Source organism: Gopherus evgoodei, chromosome 12, assembly GCF_007399415.2.
Source record: "Gopherus evgoodei ecotype Sinaloan lineage chromosome 12, rGopEvg1_v1.p, whole genome shotgun sequence".
Classification (NCBI taxonomy): domain Eukaryota; kingdom Metazoa; phylum Chordata; order Testudines; family Testudinidae; genus Gopherus; species Gopherus evgoodei.
Window position 1 is genome coordinate 4695804 of NC_044333.1, and position 25266 is coordinate 4721069.

Sequence of the window (25266 nt, forward strand, 5' to 3'; positions counted from 1 at the left end):
TGACCAGCACCTGTGCTGTTGAGGAGGATAAAAGGCCCAGGGAAGCAGAGCAGTCAATGGGAGCAGAGGGAAACCTTCCCATAGTTGGGATTCTCCTTCCAGATGGTGCTGGGGTTGCTTCTCGCACTGAGGTTACCTCTCCGGGGGAGGGAATTCCAGTTGCTAGGAAAAGGCAGGTGTTAGTAATGGGAGATTCGATCATTAGAAACGTAGATAGCTGGGTTTGTGATGACTGGGAGAACCGTATGGTGACTTGCCTGCCTGGTGCGAAGGTTGCGGATTTCTCGAGGCATCTAGACAGACTTATGTGTAGTGCTGGGAGAAGCCGGTGGTTGTGGTACATGTAGGTACCAATGACATAGGGAAGGGTAGGAGAGATGTCCTGGAAGCCAAATTTAGGCTGCTAGGGAAGAGACTGAAATCCAGGACCTCTATGGTGACATTCTCAGAAATGCTCCCAGTTCCATGAGCAGGGCCAGGTAGGCAGGCAGAGCTTCAGAGTCTCAATGCGTGGATGAGACGATGGTGTAGAGAGGAGGGGTTTATATTCATTAGGAACTGGGGAAACTTTTGGGATGGGGGGAGCCTATACAGGAGAGATGGGCTCCACCTAAACCAAAGTGGATCCAGACTGCTGGCATTTAACATTAAAAAGGTTGTAGAGCAGTTTTTAAACTAGGAGATGGGGGAAAGCCGATTGCTGCAGAGGAGCATGTGGATCGGACAGAGACTTCTCTTAGGGGAGAATCTATTGACAGAGAATCTCCAGGTTATAGTCAGGAGGAGAGGATGGAGAAGAATAATGTAAGGGTCAGATCAGATGATAAACAGTCACATAAAAAAGAATCTGACTCATCAGAAAAGGGCAGACAGATAAACAGGGACAAGTTTTTAAAGTGCTTGCACACAAATGCTAGAAGTCTAAATAATAAGATGGGTGAACTAGAGTGCCTTGTGATAAAGGAGGATATTGATATAATAGGCATCACAGAACCCTGGTGGAATGAGAGCAATCAATAGGACACAATCATTCCGGGGTACAAAATATATCGGAAGGACAGAACAGGTCGTGCAGGAGGGACAGTGGCACTATATGTGAAAGAAAATGTAGATACAAATGAAGTAAAAATCTTAAGCGAACCCACATGTTCCATAGAATCTCTGTGGATAGAAATTTCATGCTCTACTAAAAATAACACATTAGGGATCTATTATCGACCACCTGACCAGGACAGTGATAATGACAATGAAATGCTAAGGGAGATTAGAGAGGTTATCAAAATTAAGAACCCAATAATAGTGGGGGATTTCAATTATCCCCACATTGACTGGGAACATTTCACTTCAGGACAAAATGCTGACACAAAATTTCTCGATACTTTAAATGACTGCTTCATGGAGCAGCTGGTACGGGAACCCACAAGGGGAGAGGCAACTCTAGATTTAATCCTGAGTGGAGAGCAGGAGCTGGTCCAAGAGGTAACTATAGCAGGACCGCTTGGAAATTGTGACCATAATACAATAGCATTCAACATCCTTGTGGTGGGAAGAACATTTCAACAGCCCAACACTGTGGCATTTAATTTCAAAAGGGGAGAACTACGCAAAAATGAGGGGGTTAGTTAAACAGAAGTTAAAAGGTCCAGTGACTAAAGTGAAATCCCTGAAAGCTGCATGGGCGCTTTTTAAAGACACCATAATACAGGTCCAACTTCAATGTGTACCCCAAATTAAGAAACACAGTGAAAGAACTAAAAAAGAGGCACCGTGGCTTAATCATGTAGAAGAAGCAGTGAGAGATAAAAAGACTTCCTTTGAAAAGTGGAAGTCAGATCCTAGTGAGGCAAATAGAAAGGAGCACAAACGCTGCCAAATTAAGTGCAAGAGTATAATAAGAAAAGCCAAAGAGGAGTTTGAAGAACGGCTAGCCAAAAACTCCAAAGGTAATAACAAAACGTTTTTTAAGTATATCAGACGCAGGAAGCCTGCTAAACAACCAGTGGGGCCCCTTGATGATTGAGATACAAAAGGAGCGCTTAAAGACGATAGTCATTGTGGAGAAACTAAATAGATTCTTTGCTTCAGTCTTCACGGCTGAGGACGTTAGGGAGATTCCCAAACCTGAGCCGGACTTTGTAAGTGACAAATCTGAAGAACTGTCACAGACTGAAGTGTCACTAGAGGAGATTTTGGAATTAATTGATAAACTGAACATTAACAAGTCACCGGGACCAGATGGCATTCACCCAAGAGTTCTGAAAGAACTCAAATGTGAAGTTGCGGGACTATTAGCTAAGATTTGTAACCTGTCCTTTAAATCGGCTTCGGTACCCAATCACTGGAAGTTAGCTAACGTAACACCAATATTTAAAAAGGGCTCTAGAAATGATCCCGGCAATTACAGACCAGTAACTCTAACGTCAGTTCCGGGCAAATTAGTTGAAACAATAGTTAAGAATAAAATTGTCAGACACATAGAAAAACAAACTGTTGAGCAATAGTCAACATGGTTTCTGTAAAGGGAAATAGTGTCTTAATAATCTATTAGAGTTCTTTGAAGGGGTCAACAAACATGTGGACAAGGGGGATCCAGTGGACATAGTGTACTTAGATTTCCAGAAAGCCTTTGACAAGCTCCCTCACCAAAGGCTCTTACATAAATTAAGCTGTCAGGGATAAAAGGGAAGGTTCTTTCATGGATTGAGAACTGGTTAAAAGACAGGCAACAAAGGGTAGGAATTAATGGTAAATTCTCAGAATGGAGAGGGGTAATTAGTGGTATTCCCCAAGGATCAGTCCTTGGATCAATCCTATTTAATTTATTCATAAATGATCTGGAGATAGGGGTAAACAGTGAGGTGGCCAAGTTTGCAGATGATACTAAACTGCTTAGAATAGTTAAGACCAAAGCAGACTGTGAAGAACTTCAAAAAGATCTTACAAAACTAAGTGATTGGGCAACAAAATGGCAAATGAAATTTAATGTGGATAAATGTAAAGTAATGCACACTGGAAAAAATAACCCCAACTATACATACAATATGATGGGGGCTAATTTAGCTACAACTAATCAGGAAGGAGATCTTGGAGTCATCGTGGACAGTTCTCTGAAGATGTCCACGCAGTGTGCAGAGGCGGTCAAAAAAGCAAACAGGATGTTAGGAATCATTAAAAAAGGGACAGAGTATAAGACGGAGAATATCTTATTGCCCTTATATAAATCCATGGGACACCACATCTCGAATACTGTGTACAGATGTGATCTCCTCACCTCAAAAAAGATATACTGGCACTAGAAAAAGTTCAGAAAATGGCAACTAAAATGATTAGGGGTTTGGAGAGGGTCCCATATGAGGAAAGATTAAAGAAGATAGGACTCTTCAGCTTGGAAAAGAGGAGACTGGGGGGGATATGATGGAGGTATGTAAAATCATGACTGATGTGGGGAAAGTGGATGGGGAAAAGTTATTTACTTATTCCCATAGTGCAGGAACTAAAGGTCACCAAATGAAATTAATGGGCAGCAGGTTTAAAACGAATAAAAGGAAGTTCTTCTTCATACAGCACACAGTCAACTTGTGGAACTCCTTGCCTGAGGAGGTTGTGAAGGCTGGACTATAACAGGGTTTAAAAGAGAACTGAATAAATTCATGGAGGTTAAGTCCATAAATGGCTATTAGCCAGGATGGGTAAGGAATGGTGTCCCTAGACTCTGTTTGTCAGAGGGTGGAGATGGATGGCAGGAGAGAGATCACTTGATCATTGCCTGTTAGGTTCACTCCGTCTGGGGCACCTGGGATTGTCCACTGTCAGTAGACAGATACTGGGCTAGATGGACCTTTGGTCTGACCCAGTACGGCTGTTCTTATGGTCTGATGTAGAAAAACTGCAGGGCTAAGGCTCAGAGGCCACTCCTGGATCCATGTGAGATCAAGCAAACTCCATAAAAATTTTTTCCTAGAAGATGACAGACAATCCAATCAGATTGCCCTGCAAGCTCAGAAAGCAGCCTGAGCTGGAATAAATGCCTCCCAGAAGACTTTGAAAGAGCAACAAAAACTATTCAGGAAAACAATTAAGGGATATGAAAAAAGTGTTCTTTGCTAACAGCCCTGAAACATCCTTCTGTGCACTTGGCTACATGGGAAGTGGTTAGCACATGAGGATGCTACTCCCTTGTGGTACAGCTGCTCCTTCAGGCATCTGAAAAACTGTGTCACTGCAAGGTGCATCTCAGGACAGAAGGGTGCCTAGCTGCACCCACAAGAACAGCAGCTGCCACGTGTACAGGCAGCAGTGAAGCAAACTGAAAAAGCCAACATAGGCAAGTGAAGGCTGATGCATTGTCCTTACCTTCCCCCGTTGCTCCAGAAGGCAGCCTGGCTGCTCAAGCTGGTCACAGTTACTTGGGCCCAAGCCTCAATGTTATTACAACATGACATTTTTGTATTAAAGTTTGTTAAAAATAAAAATTAACCCTTTCATTAAAATGTCAAACTGCATTTGCCCATTCCTGCCCTCGATAAGCCCTTTTGGGAGCTGCTCTGGTCTTCCGGACAATGCACAGTTAGTTGAAAAGGGAAAGCACATGGCAATCTGACAGTGGCATTGTTCATGAGAAATAGCTACTTCTGTGGGAAGGAAATCAAGATGAGCACACTTCCAACTAACCCCCTTATACCAGTGTAAACAGAGATTTCATCCATAATTTTACTCAAAGACCCTTCCCCTTTCCACAGCTCCATCCAAGTCATGCACACAGTAACCAGGAGCTCTCCAAGCCAAGTCCTCCCCTCCCCTTCAGCCAAAAGTGACAATAGCCTCTAACTCTGAGGCAGGAGACTTCTCCACAGTTGGCTCTAGACACTTTTGTTACAGAGACTAATCCACAAATTCACTTACACAGAGAGAAGGGTTCAAGTGACATGGACCTCAGAGAGCTGCCTTCGCCCCTTACTAGCTACCTCCTGCCTTTCTGCTCATGTCTGAACTGTAATCATGATCTGTATTACCGTAGTGTCTAAGAGCCCCAGTCCTGGATCAGACCTCTAGGTGCTGTGCAGACAGAACAAAAAAATGCTTCCTACCCAAGGGCCTTCAAATCTACGTAAGCCTGCTCTCCTCCAGCCCAGGGGTTCCTCCTCAATTCACACAAGATACCCCAAAACACCACTCCCATGACAGTGCTAGCTTTCTACTTGGGAAAGGTGTTAGCGAATTCCTTTGGCTGCCAGGCAGGTGGCAATCTCACTGCCAGTGATGACCTGGAGGAAGTGCCAGTGGAAGCAGGACAGGACACACCGCACTCTGCCAAGAGGGACCCTTCAGAGAGCAGGCTCCGAATGCTAATTGTAACTAAAGACTTACCTGTGAGCCGTCGCTGGGCTGAGCCAAACAGCTGCCAGCCATTCTATCAGACTACTTGGGCAAAGCCACTGGGCAGGAACAAAACTCAATAGGGTTTGATGTGTCTCCACCGATCTGATGCAGTCCAATTGCCAAGACTTGGTTTGAAGAGTGGGCTCTTTTCACCCTATTGCCACAGTTCTCCAGAAGTGGCCTGTGAAGCATGTTCGCTAACCTGCCAAACCGGAGTGAAGCCAGAGAGGGAGAGGTTGATCTGGTCCATGGCAATTTCAGTTTGTTACTGGGGGGGGAAGGAAGGTCTCTCACAGCCAATGTCTTCAGGTTGGAGCATTCACAGGGAAGGCCTGGGAATAAGGTCCATTAATATTAATGCTCATTAGTTCTATGCCTCATCTGCATAACATGCTGAGAGTACAATCCCTCCTGTCTGCCTGTCACACTGCATCTGGCAAACAGCATCAAGCCGGTGAAACGGCTTTTGCTGTTAACTGGGAAAACAAGCAGTGTGTCTGCATCCTGTCCAGTTCCATTTGCTGCTGAGCTACTCTCCATGCCCTGACCTCGTTAGCCATTCCAGGGGCTGGGCAGCGATGACATTTCTCCACCCGAGAACGTGAGCTTTCCCCAAGTATCGGCACTGTAAATCAGACAGACTGGAGGAAGCGTCTTTGGCTAGAACTCCCAAGAAGGAGGACGTGCTATTTTCATAATCCCAGTGACCTGTCCAGCTAGGACCCAAGCACCCCATTGCAGAGTCAAAGAACTGAAATGCTCCTCCAGACGCCCTGAGCGTACTGTTCCATTTGGCCACTTCTATTACATACGAAGGTTTATAATTTAGCCATATCCTCTTGCCACCTCCGCAGAAAATACACTCTGCCTCCTGGTTGAAGGCCTGATGTTTGTTCATTCCCCTCATATCCTCACCTCCCCTGATTTACACCTGCCAGCTCTGGGCCACGTGTAGCTGTCACCTTCCTTTTGTTTGACACTCCTTTCAGCAAGGGTCAATGCTGCTGCTTCAGCAGCTAGAAGGAGTCACTGTTGAGATATAAAAACTGTTTCTCCCAGGCCTTGAAATGACAATACAATACAGTTCCCACTTGAGGTCCCCAAATGTACGTTTTCTAGTATCAACTGGAATGTCCACAATTAGTGACATGTATCTCTTCCCCTAAGATGGTGCTGAGACTTTAGCTCCCAAGTCATTCCCGACAGAGGGGGCACAATGAAAGGTTACAGAAAGCATGGAAGACCAAGGAAGGGTGCTAAGAGACAGAGCTTCCACAAAAAGGAAAGAATGAGTTTAAACTTACAGGAACGTGCAAAGGGGAAGACGCAGGCAGAGCACTGGCCTGCCAGGCCCACATGTCTGGCAGGAATACTATTCCTTTGCTAGGGCCTTCCCAGAAGATCTCAATTCATCTGTGACAATCAATTGTTCTCCTCCCAGCTTCTGGCTCTGTCACCCTTCTCCAAGTCCCTCCACCCCACACATACACTTTTCTTGCTTGCTTTTACCCTTCATGTTTTGGCTCCTCTCTACCTATCCAACCTTCTCCTTTATCACAAGGCTGACTCCTGCCTTCGCTCTGCCAACGATGCTGTCCTCAATCAACTCATTTCCCCAAACCACTCCATATCAGTGAGAAAAGCTGCTGGCCAATCTAGGAATCTATTGCCCTAATCCTTCAAATCCCTCCTTGTAACTCTCCCCTTTTGCAGTGCAGACCAAAAACTGCACTCTGGTAACTGCCAGACAGGCAGCAAGCTGCGATTACTGCTCCTGATCAGCTAAAAACCGCACTAATCATATCGTTATCCCGTCTCCGCCTGCCTGGCTCATCCATCTTTTCTGTCTTGTCTTACACTGGGTAAGTGCTATAATAGCCCTATTTTTCTGATGGGGAAACTGACGCTCAAAGAGGTTACCCCAGTGACTTGCCTAAAGTCACAGAGCAACGCAGAGCTGGGAACAGAACCTAGGGCTTTTTAGTTCCAGTCCTATACCTTCATCACAGGTACCTGCCTCCTTTCTTACAGCAGTACTATATAACTACACCTCTACCCCAATATAACGCGACCCGATTTAACATGAATTTGGCTATAATGCAGTGAAGCATCACTCGGGGAGGGGGGCGGGGGAGAGGGGGGCTGCGCATTCCAGCAGATCAAAGCAAGTTCGACATAATGCGGTTTCACTATAACGCAGTAAGATTTTTTGGCTCCTGAGGACAGCGTTATATTGGGGTTGAGGTGTACTGCGTTTTGGGTACAGACTGAAATTATAATATTTCAGTTAGATACAAGCAGCATCCAAAACAGGCTGAGTGTCAGGGGCCTTCAGACTGTATTCTCAGCATAAACAGGTACCAAGACACTCCTAGGTGGGAGCAGAATAGTAGCTGGCTGTTCCCTGGAACATTTGTGAGCCCGTCTGGGAGAGCTGCGATATTCCTGTTCACTAGAGAAGGGACCTACAGCTTCAGTGTGTGCCGAGAAACAGCGCACTACTCCCTTTCTGGGTCAGTCTCCAGCTTACATAACAGATCCTGGATTCTCAGTCTATCATGAAGACAAGAGACAAGCAATGTTTAGACTTCATTAGGATGCATCCCCAAGGGGTTAGCAGTCCCTGGCCCGCTGAAGGTGCTCTTGTTTTCCTCTGGCATCCGCTCCACGCAGAAATGCATGTTCCACACCTTCTTGTCACAATCGCTCTGCCCATCTCCAGTGAAGAGCTTTGCCACGGTTGATAGGCTGCTTGTGCTTGTGATCACTCGGTGCTGAAAAATGTGTTTTCCCCAGCTCAAAGCACTGACTAATGGATGCTTCTCCTCTTGGCCTTGTGCTTCCTTCTCAAACAGCAACAGGTAGACACCCGTCACCATTAGCCTTTCTGGGTGAGACTTCTGTTCCATTTTCCCAGAGAAACGTTACATGGTCTGCCAGCCTTTGTGAGGGGAGATGTAGCAGCTGCTACTGTTCTCTTCTGCCTTTAGCCAAGGTTTCTGCAAATCCGCCGCTGCGCCAAGCATCCCTTTGCTTGCCTCCTCTACACACCCCACATTCTCCCTCTGTGTGAGCCCAGAGAAGTGTTGGGACATAAACTGACAGTCAGTAGTCACAGCTGCAGCCTTTTCCACACACTGCTCACTCTGCACTCAAGTCACATTCACGATGCCACCGATATCCAGTGGCTCAGCAGTAAGATGCCCTGGATCAGCCTGACCCCATCTCCTAAAACGGCAGGCAATGATGCTGATGACCCAGACCACAGAACTCTCTAGTCTGCTGAGAGAAGAACTCTTGCCTGACAGGAATCCACAACAAAAGAATCGGGCGGCTCACGCTGGGATCATTTTGAATGAGCTACCACCAAATGTCCATGGAAGAAAAGTATTCTCGAAAGAAACTAGCAATGGAAACGAAGAGTGGGGAAGGGAAGCGCATCTCCCCTGTAACCATCTCTACATGCATCCTGAGCAGAACAGAATTCCTGGTGGAATATGAGGCACAGAACCAGGGAATTGTAATAACTGAGTCTGATGTGAAAGTCACTGATAACCTGCTTTCCTTTGTTTCATCACATCCACTCAGCCAGTGACATGTGACATTGCCGTATCACAGTACGGACATGAGTGAAATGACGACAGGAACTGACAGGTTTAGCCCATATCCTCTGCTCTGCAGATCCCCTTTTGATCCGGTGCTAATAAAACTGTAGACTCAGTCCCTTTCCAGCCATTACTTTTTCATTAAGGAAGAACGCAGTGGCACAGATGCAGTTGTGTCAAGCGAAGGAAAATATCTTCCCCAGCTGCAGTGCACTAAAACTTCCACAGGCATGTTTCATCCACAAGGGCTTCCACATCCTCCTTGCTTTCTGTGATAAGCCCTCAATCATCAGTGCTCTGAAACTAATTGAAACTAACACTATAATCCAGCTCCTCATTTGGGTTTTGTAACCACCACCAATGATTTGCTGGAGAGGGAACTAATGATGCTGGGCTGGAAAAATACAGAAGTGGGAACTCAGCCATCTGAACAAACGAGAAACTGGAAGCAAATAAGCCTGAAGCAGGCAAGGACGGTGGGAGAAGCGATCAAGAGGAAGTGAGTGCCACAACTCTGGATAGGGAGTGCAGGAGAAGCTGGAGTAGTTCTCCCATAGGCAGCCACGAGGTAGAGAGGCTACCTGAATCCCCGGGGGCCAGGTTAGCCACTTCATTATGTTACTCCAGCACAATGAACAAAACTAACCAAAGCACACTTAGTGAAATCTCCTAAATTACTATGGTAACTGGGACCCTCTAGCTGAAGTGACGGGCTCAACAATTCACTTCTCCCAAGCTGGGGGTGTCACTGGTTTTGCTTCTCAGGTGATCTCTAGGTTGATGGTTAAATTAATCTAAAATCCTGGCAAAAAGGCAAGTGTTGCAATATTTATTGCTTTTACTCAACCTGCCTCCTCCCCAGCGATGGCTTGTGATGCTCCTAGTCTACTTTGTCAGCTCTCAGTTTCACACACCTTTGAGCTGTCTCCATAGCACAGAGCTGATGAGAGACCAGATGAGAAAAGGCCTGAGTGCAGTCAGAAAACTGCATTTTTCCCTAATATTTATTCGCCAAAGAATGCTTCCCTCCCCACCTTTGACTGGTTTGTTAATGTTCCAAGCCAGAAGCCCTGCTTAGGGCCCACATCATTTTTAATTACAAAGCATCATTTGTGTGGCATCACAGCTGGCCGGGGTTGGCAAAGAGCTTCAAGGCAAAAACAAGCCAAAGCAAAATCCCCAGAGAGCCACTCAAATGCACCGGCCATGGCCAGGGCTGCAGTGGCCTGAAGGCAATGGCTCCAACTGCCTCCTCTGAAGGCCACAGGGCAAGTTTTAAACAGATTCTTCCATTTGGCTCGAGGGAAATGGCTCTGGACTGCTGCCCCACAGAGAAGTGGCAAAGTGACCGCACTAGAAACTGAGAGGACAGTGAAAGACTAACCCTAGCAATGCACCTGGGTTTCCACACAAAAAAGCCTGTGACTGGGCCACACTTCCCATCAAACCCTCTATGATAAATGAAGGGGGCGAGGGAAGCTCCCGTTTATGGACTCCCAGTCAGCCTGTTAGCTACAAAATCCCTGTTAGTAGCTGTTCTCTACTTGCTTTACCTGTAAAGGGTTAAAAAATCCATAGGTAAAAGGAAGGGAGCGAGCACCTGACCAAAAGAGCCAATGGGAAGGCTAGAACTTTTTAAAATGGGGGGAAAACTTTCCCTTTGCTGCTCTGCCTCTCCTCTCTCCGGAGAACAGATGGACAGACCATGCTGTAAGAAGCTTTAAACCAGGTATGAAAAATCATGAAATCATACCTTGAAACTACTTATTTGAAACCTCAGATATGTAAGTAGATCAGGGAATGTCTAGGAAGATGCGATTAGATTTATCTCCTTATGGCTTGTGGACTCCTCTGTGCTAATCCCAAGTGCTTTTGTTTTGCCTATAATTTTTAAGCCGGACCTCAAGAAAACCATTCTTGATGCTTAATTATTATATTTGCTCTTTTCAAAAACTAGCAATAGCCTACATTCCAGATGTATTTTCTTTCTTTTTGTTCTTTAATAAAACTTAACCATTTTTAAGAACAGGATTGGGTCTTTGTGTCCTAAGAGGTTTGTGCATATGTTGTTTAATTAGCTGGTGGCAACAGCTGATTTCCTTTATTTTCTTTCTCAGCTCTTCCCCGGTGGTGGGGGTGAAAGGGCTTGAGGGTACCCCACAGGAAGGAATTCCCAAGTGCTCCTTCCTGGTTTCTCCGGGGGGGAGGGGGGGTGCACTTGGGTGGTGGCAGCATCTACCCATCCAAGGTCAGAGAAAAGCTGTAACTTTGGGAGTTTAATACAAGCCTGGAGTGGCCAGCATTAATTTTTAGAATCCTCGTGGGCCCCCACCTTCTGCAATCAAAGTGCCAGAGTGGGGAATCAGCCTTGAAACCCTCCCTCAACCCCAATCAGAAATACTGACTACAAATTCTAGCCCAACTTGGGCTCTGTGCCTGACCTGAATGCTTGCTGTTTTCCAATAAAAATCCCGTTCCCATGAGTTCAACATCCCTCAGGCTTTGCTGCACAACAGCCTCAGGGCTGTGACAAAATTCACATGCAGGATCATGACTCAGATGTACCCATAATTCAGCTCCTTCCTCCCCACATCCGTCTCAGAAACTGCAGCGGCAATCATGCTTGCCTGACCACCACATTGGTCCTGCACTCCCCCTTTACCATCTTCCCCCTCCTTTTACCCAATTGCTCACTCTGTACAACTTTTTTCCTGGCAGGGGTTTTATTTGGAATTTTTTGCACCAGCCTCTTCAGCTTGAAGGAAACTAGGATCAACACAGCTATGAGAGAAGCAAAGGAAACAGGGAGCATTTGTCCCCAGCCATATCAAATGTGTTACAGTTCAGACGGTTAGAGGAATTCACTAAAGTAAGCTAAACACTTTCCTCTGACAAATCAAATGTCAGGGAATCACACTTACTGTGGAAGGGGGAGAGCTCATCTGACCAAGCTGGAGGATTGCATGATGGGCCTGTTGTCTCTATGGGCAACATATTCAAGATGAAGCTGGCAGTAACCTGTGCCATCTTATACAAATTGGGTGCCACTGTGAACTCCTGGAAGCTGCCAACATGACATTCAGTGGGGCAAAACCTGAATGTCCTTAGCGGAAACGTAAGGAGTCAACTAAAAGGGCATTTTGGATCATTCCACAACCAAGACTATGTTAAAGCTGAATTTGTAATGTTTTGCAAATGCACAGAACTCTAGGAGTTTTAGTCCATGGAGTGAGACTCACCAAAACAGAAGTCCCTTTAAAAATGGAGGGCTTTGTGACTCTCAGGTGATGGTTTTGTAGTTTGTTGGGTAATATACAAACCCAACTTTCTGCGATTACATTTCTCTGCTGCCCAAACTCTACATGCCCTACCTATCTCACCTATGACCGTGCAGGGGCAAAGGGAGGGAGAGCAGTTGAACAGCCTGGGGACAGGTCTGTAATTTAGTTAAGCAGATGTGGCAGTTGCAGTCACAGAAACAGTTACTCGCACTGGAAACGTTTATGGCTTTGGGGAATCTCACAGGTCCTGCTTGTCACTGTGTTCTTATTTGTCTCTGAAGCCTTGCTCTCAATTGCAGAACTGAGTTACGTCATACGTGACAGAGTTTGAGAGTCCTAAGCTAGGGTGGCTCATCCTCAGGATACCCTCCTTTACTTACCTAAGCTGTGGCCATTTTTTGTGTAGAAGCAGGTGTTGTTGATGAGGTTGACACAGCAGCCAATCACGTCTCCAGTAGTGAAGGTGGGGCCATAGGGCTGCCCTGTCCCCGAAGAACAGAAGGAATGCCCATCGTCACCGTGGTAACCGTACGAATGTTTATCCCAACCTGTAGAAGGAAAAAGAACAGATCAGTAATGAGGCAGGTTTCCAAGGAGCTATATGCCATTATTGGAGTTGAGTGGGTAATAGTTTTCCCGTCCCCGGAAAATTTTCAAGATTCTGAATATTTTTCCTGTCCCAAGGAGGGATGAAAACTTTAAATCTCTAAAATTTTCACAAATCAACAATCCAAAAACCATTTCAGTTAGGGTCAATCCAAATATCTGATTCTGATCCCAATCTTTCAGTTATTTTTTTTTAAACTATCATTAGCTTAAACAAAGTAATTTTGAATCAAACAAATTGATTTTTTTTGTCTCAAAAGTGCTGAAATGGGCAATTTTGACAATTTCAAAAATTTCTGTGGAAAGATTGGTGTTTTCTTAAAAAAAAAAAAAAAGCTCCCGCAAACAGTTTCAGTTTTGACGAATCAGCGTTTTCCAATTAACATTTCCTACAAAATACTAGTGCTGGTCAAGAATCTACCACACTGTACTGTACGTGGGAGTGAGGTAGGGTGGAGGGGGACCAGAGCAGCTACAGGCATTGCGCTAGAGAGTTTCATATTTAAGCTTCTAGCACTTGTGGTTGCAAAGCAAACCTTGCACTCTTGAGGCAACAACACTTCTAGACCATAAGACAGCAGGAATCAGTAGCTCCAATGGGTGGAAATGGACTCCGTCTCAATGGGTGTTGATTCAGAAACCTAATGATGATTAATTTAGGTGAATTTTGCAGCTGATCATTGAAGCAGAAATAGCCAGGAACTCTGGGACTGGGGGCTAGCTTTGCTGCCCTGTTTCCTTCCACACTGTCTGACCCCAGGCCTGACACTAACAGAGCATCTCTCTGGCGAGAGCTGTGTCCAGGCTCATATGAATCCTGCACCTCCTACAGGATTCCATCCTTCCTTCCTCAGGGTTCTTATGTTATGTTCTTATGCCTGCCTGGATGGCTAAGCATGCTGCATACGTACTCTGAGCCCCCATCAGCTCTGTCAGGGAGCCTGGCACCAAAACCCAAGTCTCTATGTGGTAACAGAACTACCGAGTAGGGCTGATCAAAATTTTTCCATCAAAATTGGTTTTCAATAGAAAATTGGATTTTTTACTAAATCAAAAAAAAATATTTTTTTTGTCCAAGCCCTAAAATATTCCAATTCTGAAATACCACTGAGTTGCCTCCTGTGAGTTGTAGTTTAGGTACGTCATGGTCCCATTCTCCTCCAGGGGCAGTCTCCCTAGTAACACTTCATTTCCCAGTATGCACTGCCTCCACCATGAGGGGCACCAGGGATGTCGCAGGAGGTGTAGTTTGACCAGACAGGAGGCCTACAGAGGAGAATTTAGACAGTGATGCACCTGAACTATAACTGCCATGAGGCACCACAAGTTTTCAGCCAAAATATTTCAGGTTTTGATTTTTTCGCCAAGTGCTCAATTCCTGAGATTTTTATTTTCAGCCTGCTCTACTGCTGAGGCAACAGGTCACCAACTGTTAAACTCCTTCATCAACATCCAGGCTCAGCTGGTTTGTCAGTACAGCTCTGTACTGCTAAATGGATGCAGAATCCCGCTGAGCAGCCTCCAAAACGCAGCCTAGTGGATGGAGAACGGGCAAAGATTCAGAGATTCTAAGGCCAGGAATGACCACTGTGATCATAGTCTGACCTCTTGTATAGCACAGAGACCTGCCCCCAAATTATTCCTAGAGCAGATGTTAGAAAAACCTCCCATCTTGTCAGTGATGGAGAATCCACCACAATTCTTAGTAAATTGCTCCAATGGTTTATAACTCTGTTAGAAATTTACACCTTATTTCCACTCTGAATTTGTCCAGCTTCAGCTTCCAGCCCCTGGATTGTGTCATATCATAACAGAGCCTATTCAATATTTGTTCCCCATGCAAGTACTTAAAGACTGTAATCGAGTCATCCCTTAACCACCTCTTTGTTAAACTAAACGGACTGAGCTCCTTGAGTCTATCACTATATGTTTTCTATCCTTTAATCATTCTTGTGGCTCTTCTCTGAATCCCCTCCAATACATCAACATCCTTCCTGAATTGTGAACATCTGAACTGGACACACGATTCCAGCAGCAGTCACACCAGTGCCAAACACAGACATAAAAACCTCTTTGCTCATACTCATGACTCCCGTTTACGCATCCAAGGATTGCGTTAGCCCTTTTGGCTAAAGCATAACCCTGAAATGTTTTTCAGGGTCTCTCCCTCCCAGGATAGAATCCCCGATGCTGTAAATATGGCCAACATTCTGTGTTCCCAGGTGTATATACATTTACATTCTGCCATATTAAAACATTGTTTGCTTGAGCCCAGTTTACTGAGTGATCCACATCGCTCTGTAACAGTGACCTGTCCTATTCATTAGTTACCTCTCCACCAATTTTTGTGACATCTGCAAACTTTGATGGTTTTGTGTTTTCCTCCTGGTCATTGATAAAAATGTTAAATAGCGTAGGGCAAAGAACCGATCCCCATGAGACCTCATGAGAAACACACCCGCTCGATGAGGATTCCCAGTTTACAATTACATTTTGAGATCTAACAGCATCTTGGAAGGGGACACGAACATGCATGTGAGGAAGGGCAGAGGCACCTCTTCCAGCCAACTCATTACCTGACCAGACTCAAAAAAGGTTCTTTCCGCTACAAGTGCAACCATGGCAGTTTCTAAAAGAGCAAGGAGAAAACATTCTTGCTAGAGGGACCTTGCAAGGACCCAACCTCAGGTCCTGGCACTGAGGTGTCTGCCTCCAAACCAATGGGCAGATGCCAAACCTTACCCCAGGGACACCAAACAGCCTGTAGCATGGGCATGTGGAGCTCAGGATTCATGTCTTTAGCACAGTCAATGTTCCCTTTAACCGCACTGCCTCAGCGTACATTTCTGCCAGCAGGAATGCACAATACATCAGGAAGAGGTTTGTACGTGAAGGAGGGGTGGCGAGACGGTGTGCATGGCACAAATGCTGCCCACTGCACAGTGCTTAAATGGCTCTAATTACAGGACAAAAATGCCAGCAAACCCAATTAGCGCCAGTCAAAGAACACTAACCGTTTTCATAATTGGTTCCTTGTGTCTGGAAATGCAAAATGCCACTGCAAAGTTTGCCTGGGCTGCTCAGAACTACTCTCCGCAGAGGAGACTAAGCAATCAGCTAAAAGCTAAAGTGACTTCCAGGCAACACCTTGGTCTTTCTTTTCAGATTGGGTTTCTTTAACAAGCAGCATAAGGGAAATAGGAAAATAAAATTCATCATGATATGCCCCTCCGTGTTTCTGTGAGTACCACCCAAGCACCATCCCACCCAAGAAAAGGCCTATCTCCCTGTGAGCTTAAGGGGGATTTATGGTTTGTGTCTCAGACCAGCTAAGCAGCATAGTGAAGCATGAAAAATGGGTTCAATTCTTCACAATTTAAAGAAGCTGTAGCTTATGTAACTCTTCAAAGGTCAGTAAATCATCCCAGTTGCTCTCGGAGTGAGACACAGCATTGGATGCCATTTTCTTGTGCTTGCTGGAATCTGGTTTTCATGGGCATTCTGCCCAGGGGTGCTCTGCCCCCACAGTATCGCTCAGACTCTCCCTCCCTCCTCTCCTGTAGCACCCAAGGATAACACCACCCTAGCTGAAGTGCTCTGCAGCCGGTCAGGATTGAGGCACTCAGCCTCCACTCCGCATTCCCACCCTCTGCACTAGGGAAAAGGGACATGTCTGCATAGAAAATGCACACTCTCCTCCATGGGGCAGTATAACAGCACTGATGCTGGACTACACAGCCTGCTTCAGACTTGGTCCTAGCTGGAGCTTAAGCCCCTTTAAAAGGGCAAAGCCTTGAGAGTAGCCATCAGCTGCCCAGGAGGTAACGGGGGAAGGAGAAGGTGACTGAGGCTAATTTCGCTGCAGGAGAATGACAATCTGAACCACGACCATCATGAGAAGAACAAGTGTTGAAAAGCCTGAGCCAAAACAACAGCCTCAATCTAGCAAGACAGGGCTGGATACTCAGCCAGAAATTTTGCAGTAAGCTGTTCCAAATGCTTCTGAGACAGAAGTCGCTCGTAGCAAACAAACCTTTCACACCACAGAAATGACATTCCGGGGACCAAGGACCCTCTGGAGACTGGAGGCAGGGTTCTGGGAAAGGTGCACAAGATAGAACGGCAGAGGTTCAGAGGGCAAATGGGTTAGGTAGCGAGCACTTCTTGCAATGAGGTAATGGAAGATTTCAAATAGTGCTAATTGTGATTTATTACCAGTCCTGGACCTGAACCCCATTCTGCTGGGTATTGTACAGAGAGCAAAAAGACAGGTCCTGCCCCGCCAGTGGCAAATTTTCCTTGTGTAAGTATAAGACAAGAGACAACAGATGGATATAGACAGACCAGTGGGAGAGTTGGGGATACGATGTTTCTGCCCTTGAGGCTTTCTGGAGTGTTACATGCTGTGACACTAAGTCAGACAGGATTAAGCAACCAGCAGCCTAAGTGACCTAAATCAACCTTTATGGACATATTAGAGAATTATTGAGGTGGCAATCAGGACCATCCCTTATAGATAGCTATCAAAGCCCTGTGAAATGTTGTGAAGGCCAGAAGTATAACTGGGTTCAAGAAAGAATTAGCAAAGTTCATGGAAGATACCCACTGATGGACCTATTAGCCAAGGTGGTTAAGCCTCTGACTGCCAGATGTTGGAACCAGACAACAGGGGACAGATCACTTGATAATTGTCCTGTTCTGTTCATTCCCTCTGAAGCACCTAGCACTGGCCACTGTTGGAAGACAGGACACTGGGCTAGACAGACCCTTGGTCTGACCCCATATGACTGTTCTTATGTCAGAACACAGAATTGTTCTATGTCAGAGGTGGGCAAACTAGGCCCATGGGATCGTCCTGCCCAGCCCTTGAGCTCCCGGCCGGGGACACTAGTCCCTCTCCTGCTGTCCCCTCTCTCCCACAGCCATACTGCCGTGCGGGCAGTGCTCTGAGCAGATGCAGGGAAGGATGTCTGGCTCCAGCCAGGCAGCGCGGTGGCCAGACATGCTGCTCTGAGCAGCATGGTAAGGGGTCTAGGGGTTGGATAAGGGGTAGGGGGTCTCGGGGGACATGGAGCAGGGGGCAGTTGGATAGGGCAGAGGTTTGGGGTGGGGGGTGGTCAGGGGACAGGGAACGGGGGTGGTGGCTGGATAAGCATGGGAGTCCCAGGGGCCTGTCACGTGTCGGGGCAGTTAGAGGACAGGGAGCGGGGTGGTTGGATAGGGGGTGGGGAAGTTAGTGGCGGGGGTCCCGGGAGGGGGCAGTTAGGGGACAAGGAGCAGGGGGGTTGGATGGGTCAGGGGTTCTGAGGGGGGCAGTCAGGGGGTGGGGTCAGATGGGGGCGGGGCCCAGGCTGTTTGGGGAGGCATAGCCTTCCCTACCCAGCCCTCCATACTGTTTTGCAACCCCAGTGTGGCCCTCGTGCCAAAAAGTTTGCCCACTCTTGTTCTGTGTGGTAGGTGTTCACTCCAAACAGAGATAAACACTAGGCAGAGGGCTGGGAGATGACTTGCTCTGAGTTCTCTCATGCCTTCTGGCACAGGAAGATAAATGCGAGAGCACAGGGCATACTGTGTGTGTATAAAGTAAATACCCACAGAAGTACTGTTAAAAGAAAGCCAAGCAGTTAAAAGTTAGGAAACACTCGGTTTATGGTTGTCTGTGCAACTTCAATTTGGTCAGCCTGTGCAGTGAATGACACGGGTCCTGTGGAAAGACCAAATAACTGTATCATAATGCATTGGGGGCAGAATGAAGGTTACATGGGAAAATTTAAATCTGGCACTTTCTAGTGCTTGACTTTGCAACCTAAACGACATTTTAAATGCAGTTTTTGAAAACGAGTTCCACCAGGTAAAAATGTAGCAATCCCCTGACATCAAGCATCAGGGTTTGATGCTTGAACCTTCAGCACTGATCTCTGAGTACCAGAGCTATAGCACTAATTGCATTAGCTGACATGAGGGAAGGGCTGTTATCCTAGAGCGGGGATAAGCTGCTGGCACCATATGCTGGGGAGCCTGGCCCAGGCTGCTCCTCCCACCCCTCTGGGAGCTACCAACCCCAGGTGGGGCCCCCAGAGATGGGGACTGACTGTTGCTGCCATGTCCTGGGTCCAAAAGCATAACGGGGAGCCCTGCTCAGCTCCCCCTTCAACTCTTGCTGCTACAGCATCTCTGGCAGCTCCCAGGTGTTCCCCGCGCGGTAGTTCCTGCAGCAGGGCGGATACTCTGGAACATCTGTGCATTCTGGTATTTCAGCAGACTACCAAAAGTTCCCGGACAAATGCAAGTGAGACAAGGGAAATTATTATCTCATTTACTGATCTCTCAGCCACCCCAGAACAAAACTTAATGGGACAAAGAAAAAGGCACTTCCTGCAGTTCCAGGGCTTCTTCTCCACCAAATTTCAAAGGACTGCTTCCAGCATTGAGGTGTTGGAGCTTCTCCACAAAGGCATTAATCAGTTATAATGAGAAGTGTCACACAACCTCAGTATAAGAATTACTACAGCTCCCCCTATAACTCTGTTTCATTCTTGCAGGACCTCTTCTTTCCTCCCAGACACTTTCAGGCAACAATGGGTTAAGAGACCTTCAGCTCCTTTCTCCTCTCTTGCCATTCCCACTTCTCTCCCTCACTTTCCCTTGTCTCCTTCAGATTCTTTCTTGTCCCTGGATTTCATGCATCTCCCTCTCTTCCTTTCTACTCCATTCACTGTAGCACAGAACACCACCACCACCTCTCCACCTGCAAACCAGCCATGCTACAGCATCCTCAACAAGATAAGCAGCATGAGAATGAACTGAAGTGACCCAACCCCACATGAACATATCTGATCCTGCCTGGGGAACTGACACGGCACAGAAGTGCAGGGGTGATCAGGCTGACATTGAGAAAGGAGTCATCATTATCAGGCTGTTTCTGTAGATAAAGTGGCACAAGGTCTCTGATGTAGAGCCCAAATGTTTTTGGTGCAAATCCAGAGATGTATTTACTTACTAGAACGTACAGAACACAGGGAAGCAGTGCCAACAGGACACAGCACAGAGGAAAGCAAAGAAAAGAATATCCACGTAATACAATCTGTACAGCTGGACTGCCAGGTAAGGACAAACATTAGCTCTCCCCTCTGCCACCCCAACTGCAATCAATGAACAGCCAAACATTAAACAGAAGGGGCACAACAATTTGACAGCCTAGGACAGCGAACAGAGGACAGGCAAACAGAGGGAGTTTTCCTGGGAGTTCACACAGAGTGTTTCTGCCTTTCAGGCTCCTCGGAGCAGTACATACAACATCTGAGGAGCCTCTTAGAAGGAAGACATGGATAGTGAGTGCTCAGCTGTTGTGACCTGCTCAGAATGTGCCATGTGTGTCTTTCTCCCATAGGACAGAAGTGACTTTGTCTGTATGAAGTGCAAGCTGGTTTACATATTGGAAGAGAAGGTCAGAGGACTAGAGAACCAAGGATCAACCCTGGGTTGCTTCAGAGAAAATGAAGATTTTCTGGATAAAAGTGTCAGTGTTCTGGAAGCAAAATGTGCTGAAGAATCAGAGACTGCAGAGCAGAGCAGGGAAGAATATTGGCAGCATGTGACCTCCAGAGGAAGAAAGAGGAGAACCTATGTACCCCTAATGCAGATAGAGGTGCACAACCATTTTCAGGCTCTCTGCACACGTATTACTGTGGAGAAGGATTTGGAAGAACCTTGTGAGGGAAGGAGTAAGGAGGAGACTCCGTCAGCTGGAAGGCATGGGATGAATCGTCCTAGGGATGGGGGTTCCACGATCACCACTCCCAAGAGGAGGAGACAGGTGGGCGTGGTCAGGGACTCCCCCCTAAGGGGGATAGAGTCATCCATCTATCAACCAGACTGGGAGACTCAAGAAGTGTGCTGCTTCCCTGGAGCTAGAATCCAGGATGTGACGGAGTGTTTGCTGAGACTGATCAAGATCTCGGACCACTACCCCTTCCTACTTCTCCATGTGGGCACCAATGATACTTCCAAGAACGATCTTTAGCAGGTCATTGCATGCTACGTGACTCTGGGAAGAAGGATAAAGAAGTTTAAGATGCAGGTCGTGTTCTCATCCATCCTCCCTGTTGAAGGCTAAGGCCCAGGTAGGGACTGTCGAATCGTGGAGGTGAACGCATGGTTACGCAGGTGGTGTCGGAGAGAGGACTTTGGATTCTTTGACCATGGGATGTTGTTCTGGGAAGAAAGATGGCTAGGAAGAGATGGGATCCACCTAACGAAGAGAGGGAAGAGCATCTTCACAGGCAGGCTGGCTAACCTAGTGAGGAGGGCTTTAAACTAGGTTCGCTGGGGGATGGTGAGCTAAACCCAGAGGTAAGTGGGGGAGTGGGATACTGGGAGGACACACAAGGAGGAGGGTACAAGGTGGGAAGCCTCCTGATTCATACTGAGAAAGTAGGGCAACCGGCTAGTTATCTTAGGTGCATGTACATAAATGCAAGAAGGCTGAGAAACAAGCAGGAAGAATTGAAAGTCCTGGCACAATCAAGGAACTATGATGTAACTGGAACAACAGAAACTTGGTGGGGCAGTTCACATGACTAGAGCACTGTCATGGATGGATATAAACTGTTCAGAAAGGACAGGTACAGGAGGAAAGGTGGAAGAGTTGCATTGTATGTAAGAAAGTGATATGAATGCTCAGAGCTCCAGCATGAAGCTGGAGGAAAGCCTGTCGAGAGTCGTTGGGTTAAGTTTAGAGGCGAGAGCAACAAAGGTGACGTTGTGGTGGGCGTGTGCTACAGACCACCGGATCAGAAGGATGATACAGATGGAGCTTTTTTCGGACAACTAACTGAAGTTTCCAGATCATAGGCCCTGGTTCTAATGGGGGACTTGAATCACCCTGACATCTGCTGGGAGAGCAATACACATACAATCCAGGAAGTTTTTGGAGAGTGTTGGAGACAACTTCCTGGTACAAGTGCTGGAGCAACCGACTAGGGGTCATGCTCCTCTTGATCTGCTGCTTACAAACAGGGAAGAATTGATTGGGGAAGTAGAAGTGGGTGGCAATCTGGGCAGCAGAGACCATGAGATGGCCGAGTTCAGGATCCTCACAAAAGGAAGAAAGGCGAGTAGCAAAACACAGAGCCTGGACTTCAGAAAAGCAGACTAACTCTCTTAGGGAACTGATGAGCAGGATCTCCTGGGAAGCTAATATGAGGGGGCAAGGAGTCCAGAAGATCTGGCTGTATTTTAAAGCCGCCTTACTGAGGGAGCAGGAACAAACTACCCCGAAGTGCAGAAAAAATAGCAAATATGGCAGGCGACCAGCATGGCTTAACAGTGAAATCTTCAGTGAGCTTAAATTCAAAAAGGTAGCTTACAAGAAGTGGAAATTTGGACAGATGACTAGGGAGTATAAAAATATTGCTCGAGCATGCAGACGTGTAATCAGGAAGGCAAAGGCACAATTGGAGTTGCAGCTAGCAAGGGATGTGAAGGATAACAAGAAGGGTTTCTACAGATATGTTAGCAACAAGAAGTGGTATGGGAAAGTGTGGGACCCTTACTAAGGGGAGGGAGGCAACCTAGTGACACATAATGTGGAAAAAGCTGAAGTACTCAATGCTTTTTTTGGCTTGGTCTTCACAGACAAGAGTAGCTCCCAGACTGCTGCATTATGCAACACAGTAAGGGGAGTAGGTGAGCAACCCTCAGTGATGAAAGAACAGGTTAAGGACTATTTAGATAAGCTGGACGTGCGTAAATCCATGGGTCCAGATCTAATGCATCCAAGGGTGCTGAAGGAGTCGACTGATGTGATTGCAGAGCCATTGGCCACTATCTTTGAAAATTCGTGGCGATCGGGGGAGATCCTGGATGATTGGGAAAAGGCAAACATAGGAAAGAGAATCCAGAGAACTACAGACTAGTCAGCCTCACCTCAGTCCCCAACAAGATCATGGATCAAGTCCTCACGGAATCGATTTTGAAGCACTTGGAGGAGAGGAAGGTGATCAAGAACAGGCAATATGGATTCACCAAGGGCAAGTCATGCCTGACCAACCTGACTGCCTTCTATGAGGAGATATCTGGATTTGTGGATATGGGGAAAGTGGTGGACATGATATATCTTGACTTCAGCAAAGCTTTTAATATGGCCTCCCACAGTATTCTTGCCAGCAAATTCAAAAAGTATGGACTGGATTAATGGACTATAAGATGGACAGAAAGCTGGCTAGATTGTCGGGCTCAACCGGCAGTGATCAATGGTTCCATGTCTAGCTGGCAGCCGGTATCTATTGGAGTGCCCCAGGGGTTGGTCCTGGGGCCGGTTTTGTTCAACATCTTGATCAATAATCTGGATGATGGGATTGACTGCACCTTCAGCAAGTTTGCAGATGACACTAAACTGGCGGGAAAGGTAGATAGACTGGAGGGTAGTGATGGGGTCCAGAGTCACCTAGACAAATTGGAGGATTGGGCCAAAAGAAATCTGATTAGGTTCAACAAGCACAAGTGCAAAGTCTTGCACTTAGGAAAAAAGAATCCCATGCATTGCTACAGGCTGGGGACCAACTGGCTAAGCAGAAGTTCTGCAGAAAAGGACATGGGGATTACAGTGGACGAGAAACTGGATATGAGTCAGCAGTGTGCCCTCGTTGCCAAGAAGGCCAACAGCATATTGGGCTGTATTAGTAGGAGAACTGCCAGCAGATTGAGGGAAGCAATTATTTTCCTCTATTTGACACTGGTGAAGTCACACCTGGAATATCGCATCTAGTTTTGGTCCCCCCATTATAAAAGGGATGTGGACAAATTGGAGAGAGTCCAGCGGAGGGCAACAAAAATGATTAGGGGGCTGGGGCACATGACTTATGAGGAGAGGCTGAGGGAACTGGGGTTATGTAGTCTGCAAAAGAGAAGAGTGAGGGGGGATTTGACAGCAGCCTTCAACTAGCTGAAGGGAGGTTCCAAAGAGGATGGAGCTACGCTGTTCTCAATGGTAGCAGATGACAGAACAAGGAGCAATGGTCTCAAGTTGCAGTGGAGGAGGTCTAGATTGGATATTAGGAAACACTATTTCACTCAGAGGGTGGTGAAGCACTGGAAGGGGTTACCTAGGGAGGTGGTGGAATCTCCATCCTTGAGGTTTTTAAGGTCAGGCTTGACAAAGCCTTGGCTGGGATGAATTAGTTGGTGTTGGTCCTGCTTTGAGCAGGGGGTTGGACTAGATGACCTCCCGAGGTCTCTTCCCAATCTAATATTCTATGACTCTGGGTACAGAGCCTATGCCAGCATGCACAGAAAACTAAGCCCTGAAGGGTCTGAACATTCCTGATTCCACATCTAGAAATGGATAGCTAAAGTCTCAAGGCATAGGGAGACTGGGAAAGGGACACAACCCAAGTAAAGACCTGCCTTCTGCACAACCAGATTCAAGATTCCTGACAGCCAGAGCCAAGAAAAGCACCTGTGCATTGGACGGGAAAACCACAGGGCACATGTCCAATAAGTTCCTGGACTGCATTGCAGACAACTTTTTATTTCAGAAAGTTGAAAAAGCTACTGGGGGGAAGCTGTTCTAGACTTGATTTTAACAAACAGGGAGGAACTCGTTGAGAATTTGAAAGTAGAAGGAAGCTTGGGTGAAAGTGATCATGAAATCATAGAGTTTGCAATTCTAAGGAAGGGTAGAAGGGAGTACAGCAATATAGAGACAATGGATTTCTGGAAGGCGGATTTTGGTAAGCTCAGAGAGCTGATAGGTAAGGTCCCATGGGAATCAAGACTGAGGGGAAAAACAACTGAGGAGAGCTGGCAGTTTTTCAAAGGGACACTATTAAGAGCCCAAAAGCAAGCTATTCCGATGGTTAGGAAAGATAGAAAATGTGGCAAAAGACCACCTTGGCTTAACCACGAGATCTTGCGTGACCTACAAAATAAAAAGGCGTCATATAAAAAATGGAAACTAGGTCAGATTACAAAGGACGAATATAGGCAAATAACACAGGAATGCAGAGGCAAGATTAGAAAGGCAAAGGCACAAAATGAGCTCAAACTAGCTATGGGAATAAAGGGAAACAAGACGACTTTTTATCAATACATTAGAAGCAAGAGGAAGACCAAGGACAGGGTAGGCCCACTGCTCAGTGAGGAGGGGGAAACAGTAACGGGAGACTTGGAAATGGCAGAGATGCTTAATGACTTCTTTGTTTCGGTCTTCACTGAGAAGTCTGAAGGAATGTCTAAGATAGTGAATGCTTATGGGAAGGGGGTAGGTTTAGAAGATAAAATAAAAAAAGAGCAAGTTAAAAATAACTTAGAAAAGTTAGATGCCTGCAAGTCACCAGGGCCTGATGAAATGCATCCTAGAATACTCAAGGAGTTAATAGAGGAGGTATCTGAGG

General features: G+C 46.5%; 2 protein-coding genes across 4 annotated transcripts in view; one reads left to right on the forward strand and one right to left on the reverse strand.

Moving 5' to 3' along the window:
- RANBP10 (RAN binding protein 10) overlaps positions 1-25266 on the reverse strand; it is a 164328-nt gene that overhangs the window by 39645 nt on the left and 99417 nt on the right. For all 3 annotated transcript variants that reach the window (XM_030581478.1, XM_030581477.1, XM_030581476.1), the window contains exon 4: positions 12646-12813. In XM_030581478.1, the coding sequence (XP_030437338.1) occupies positions 12646-12813 (168 nt within the window). The remainder of the gene's footprint in view (positions 1-12645; positions 12814-25266) is intronic.
- Positions 19812-21097, forward strand: LOC115660270. Its single transcript, XM_030581480.1, has 2 exons — positions 19812-19975; positions 20262-21097. Exons 1-2 carry the CDS (start codon positions 19835-19837, stop codon positions 20892-20894), a joined length of 774 nt encoding a protein of 257 aa, XP_030437340.1. The 5' UTR covers positions 19812-19834; the 3' UTR covers positions 20895-21097.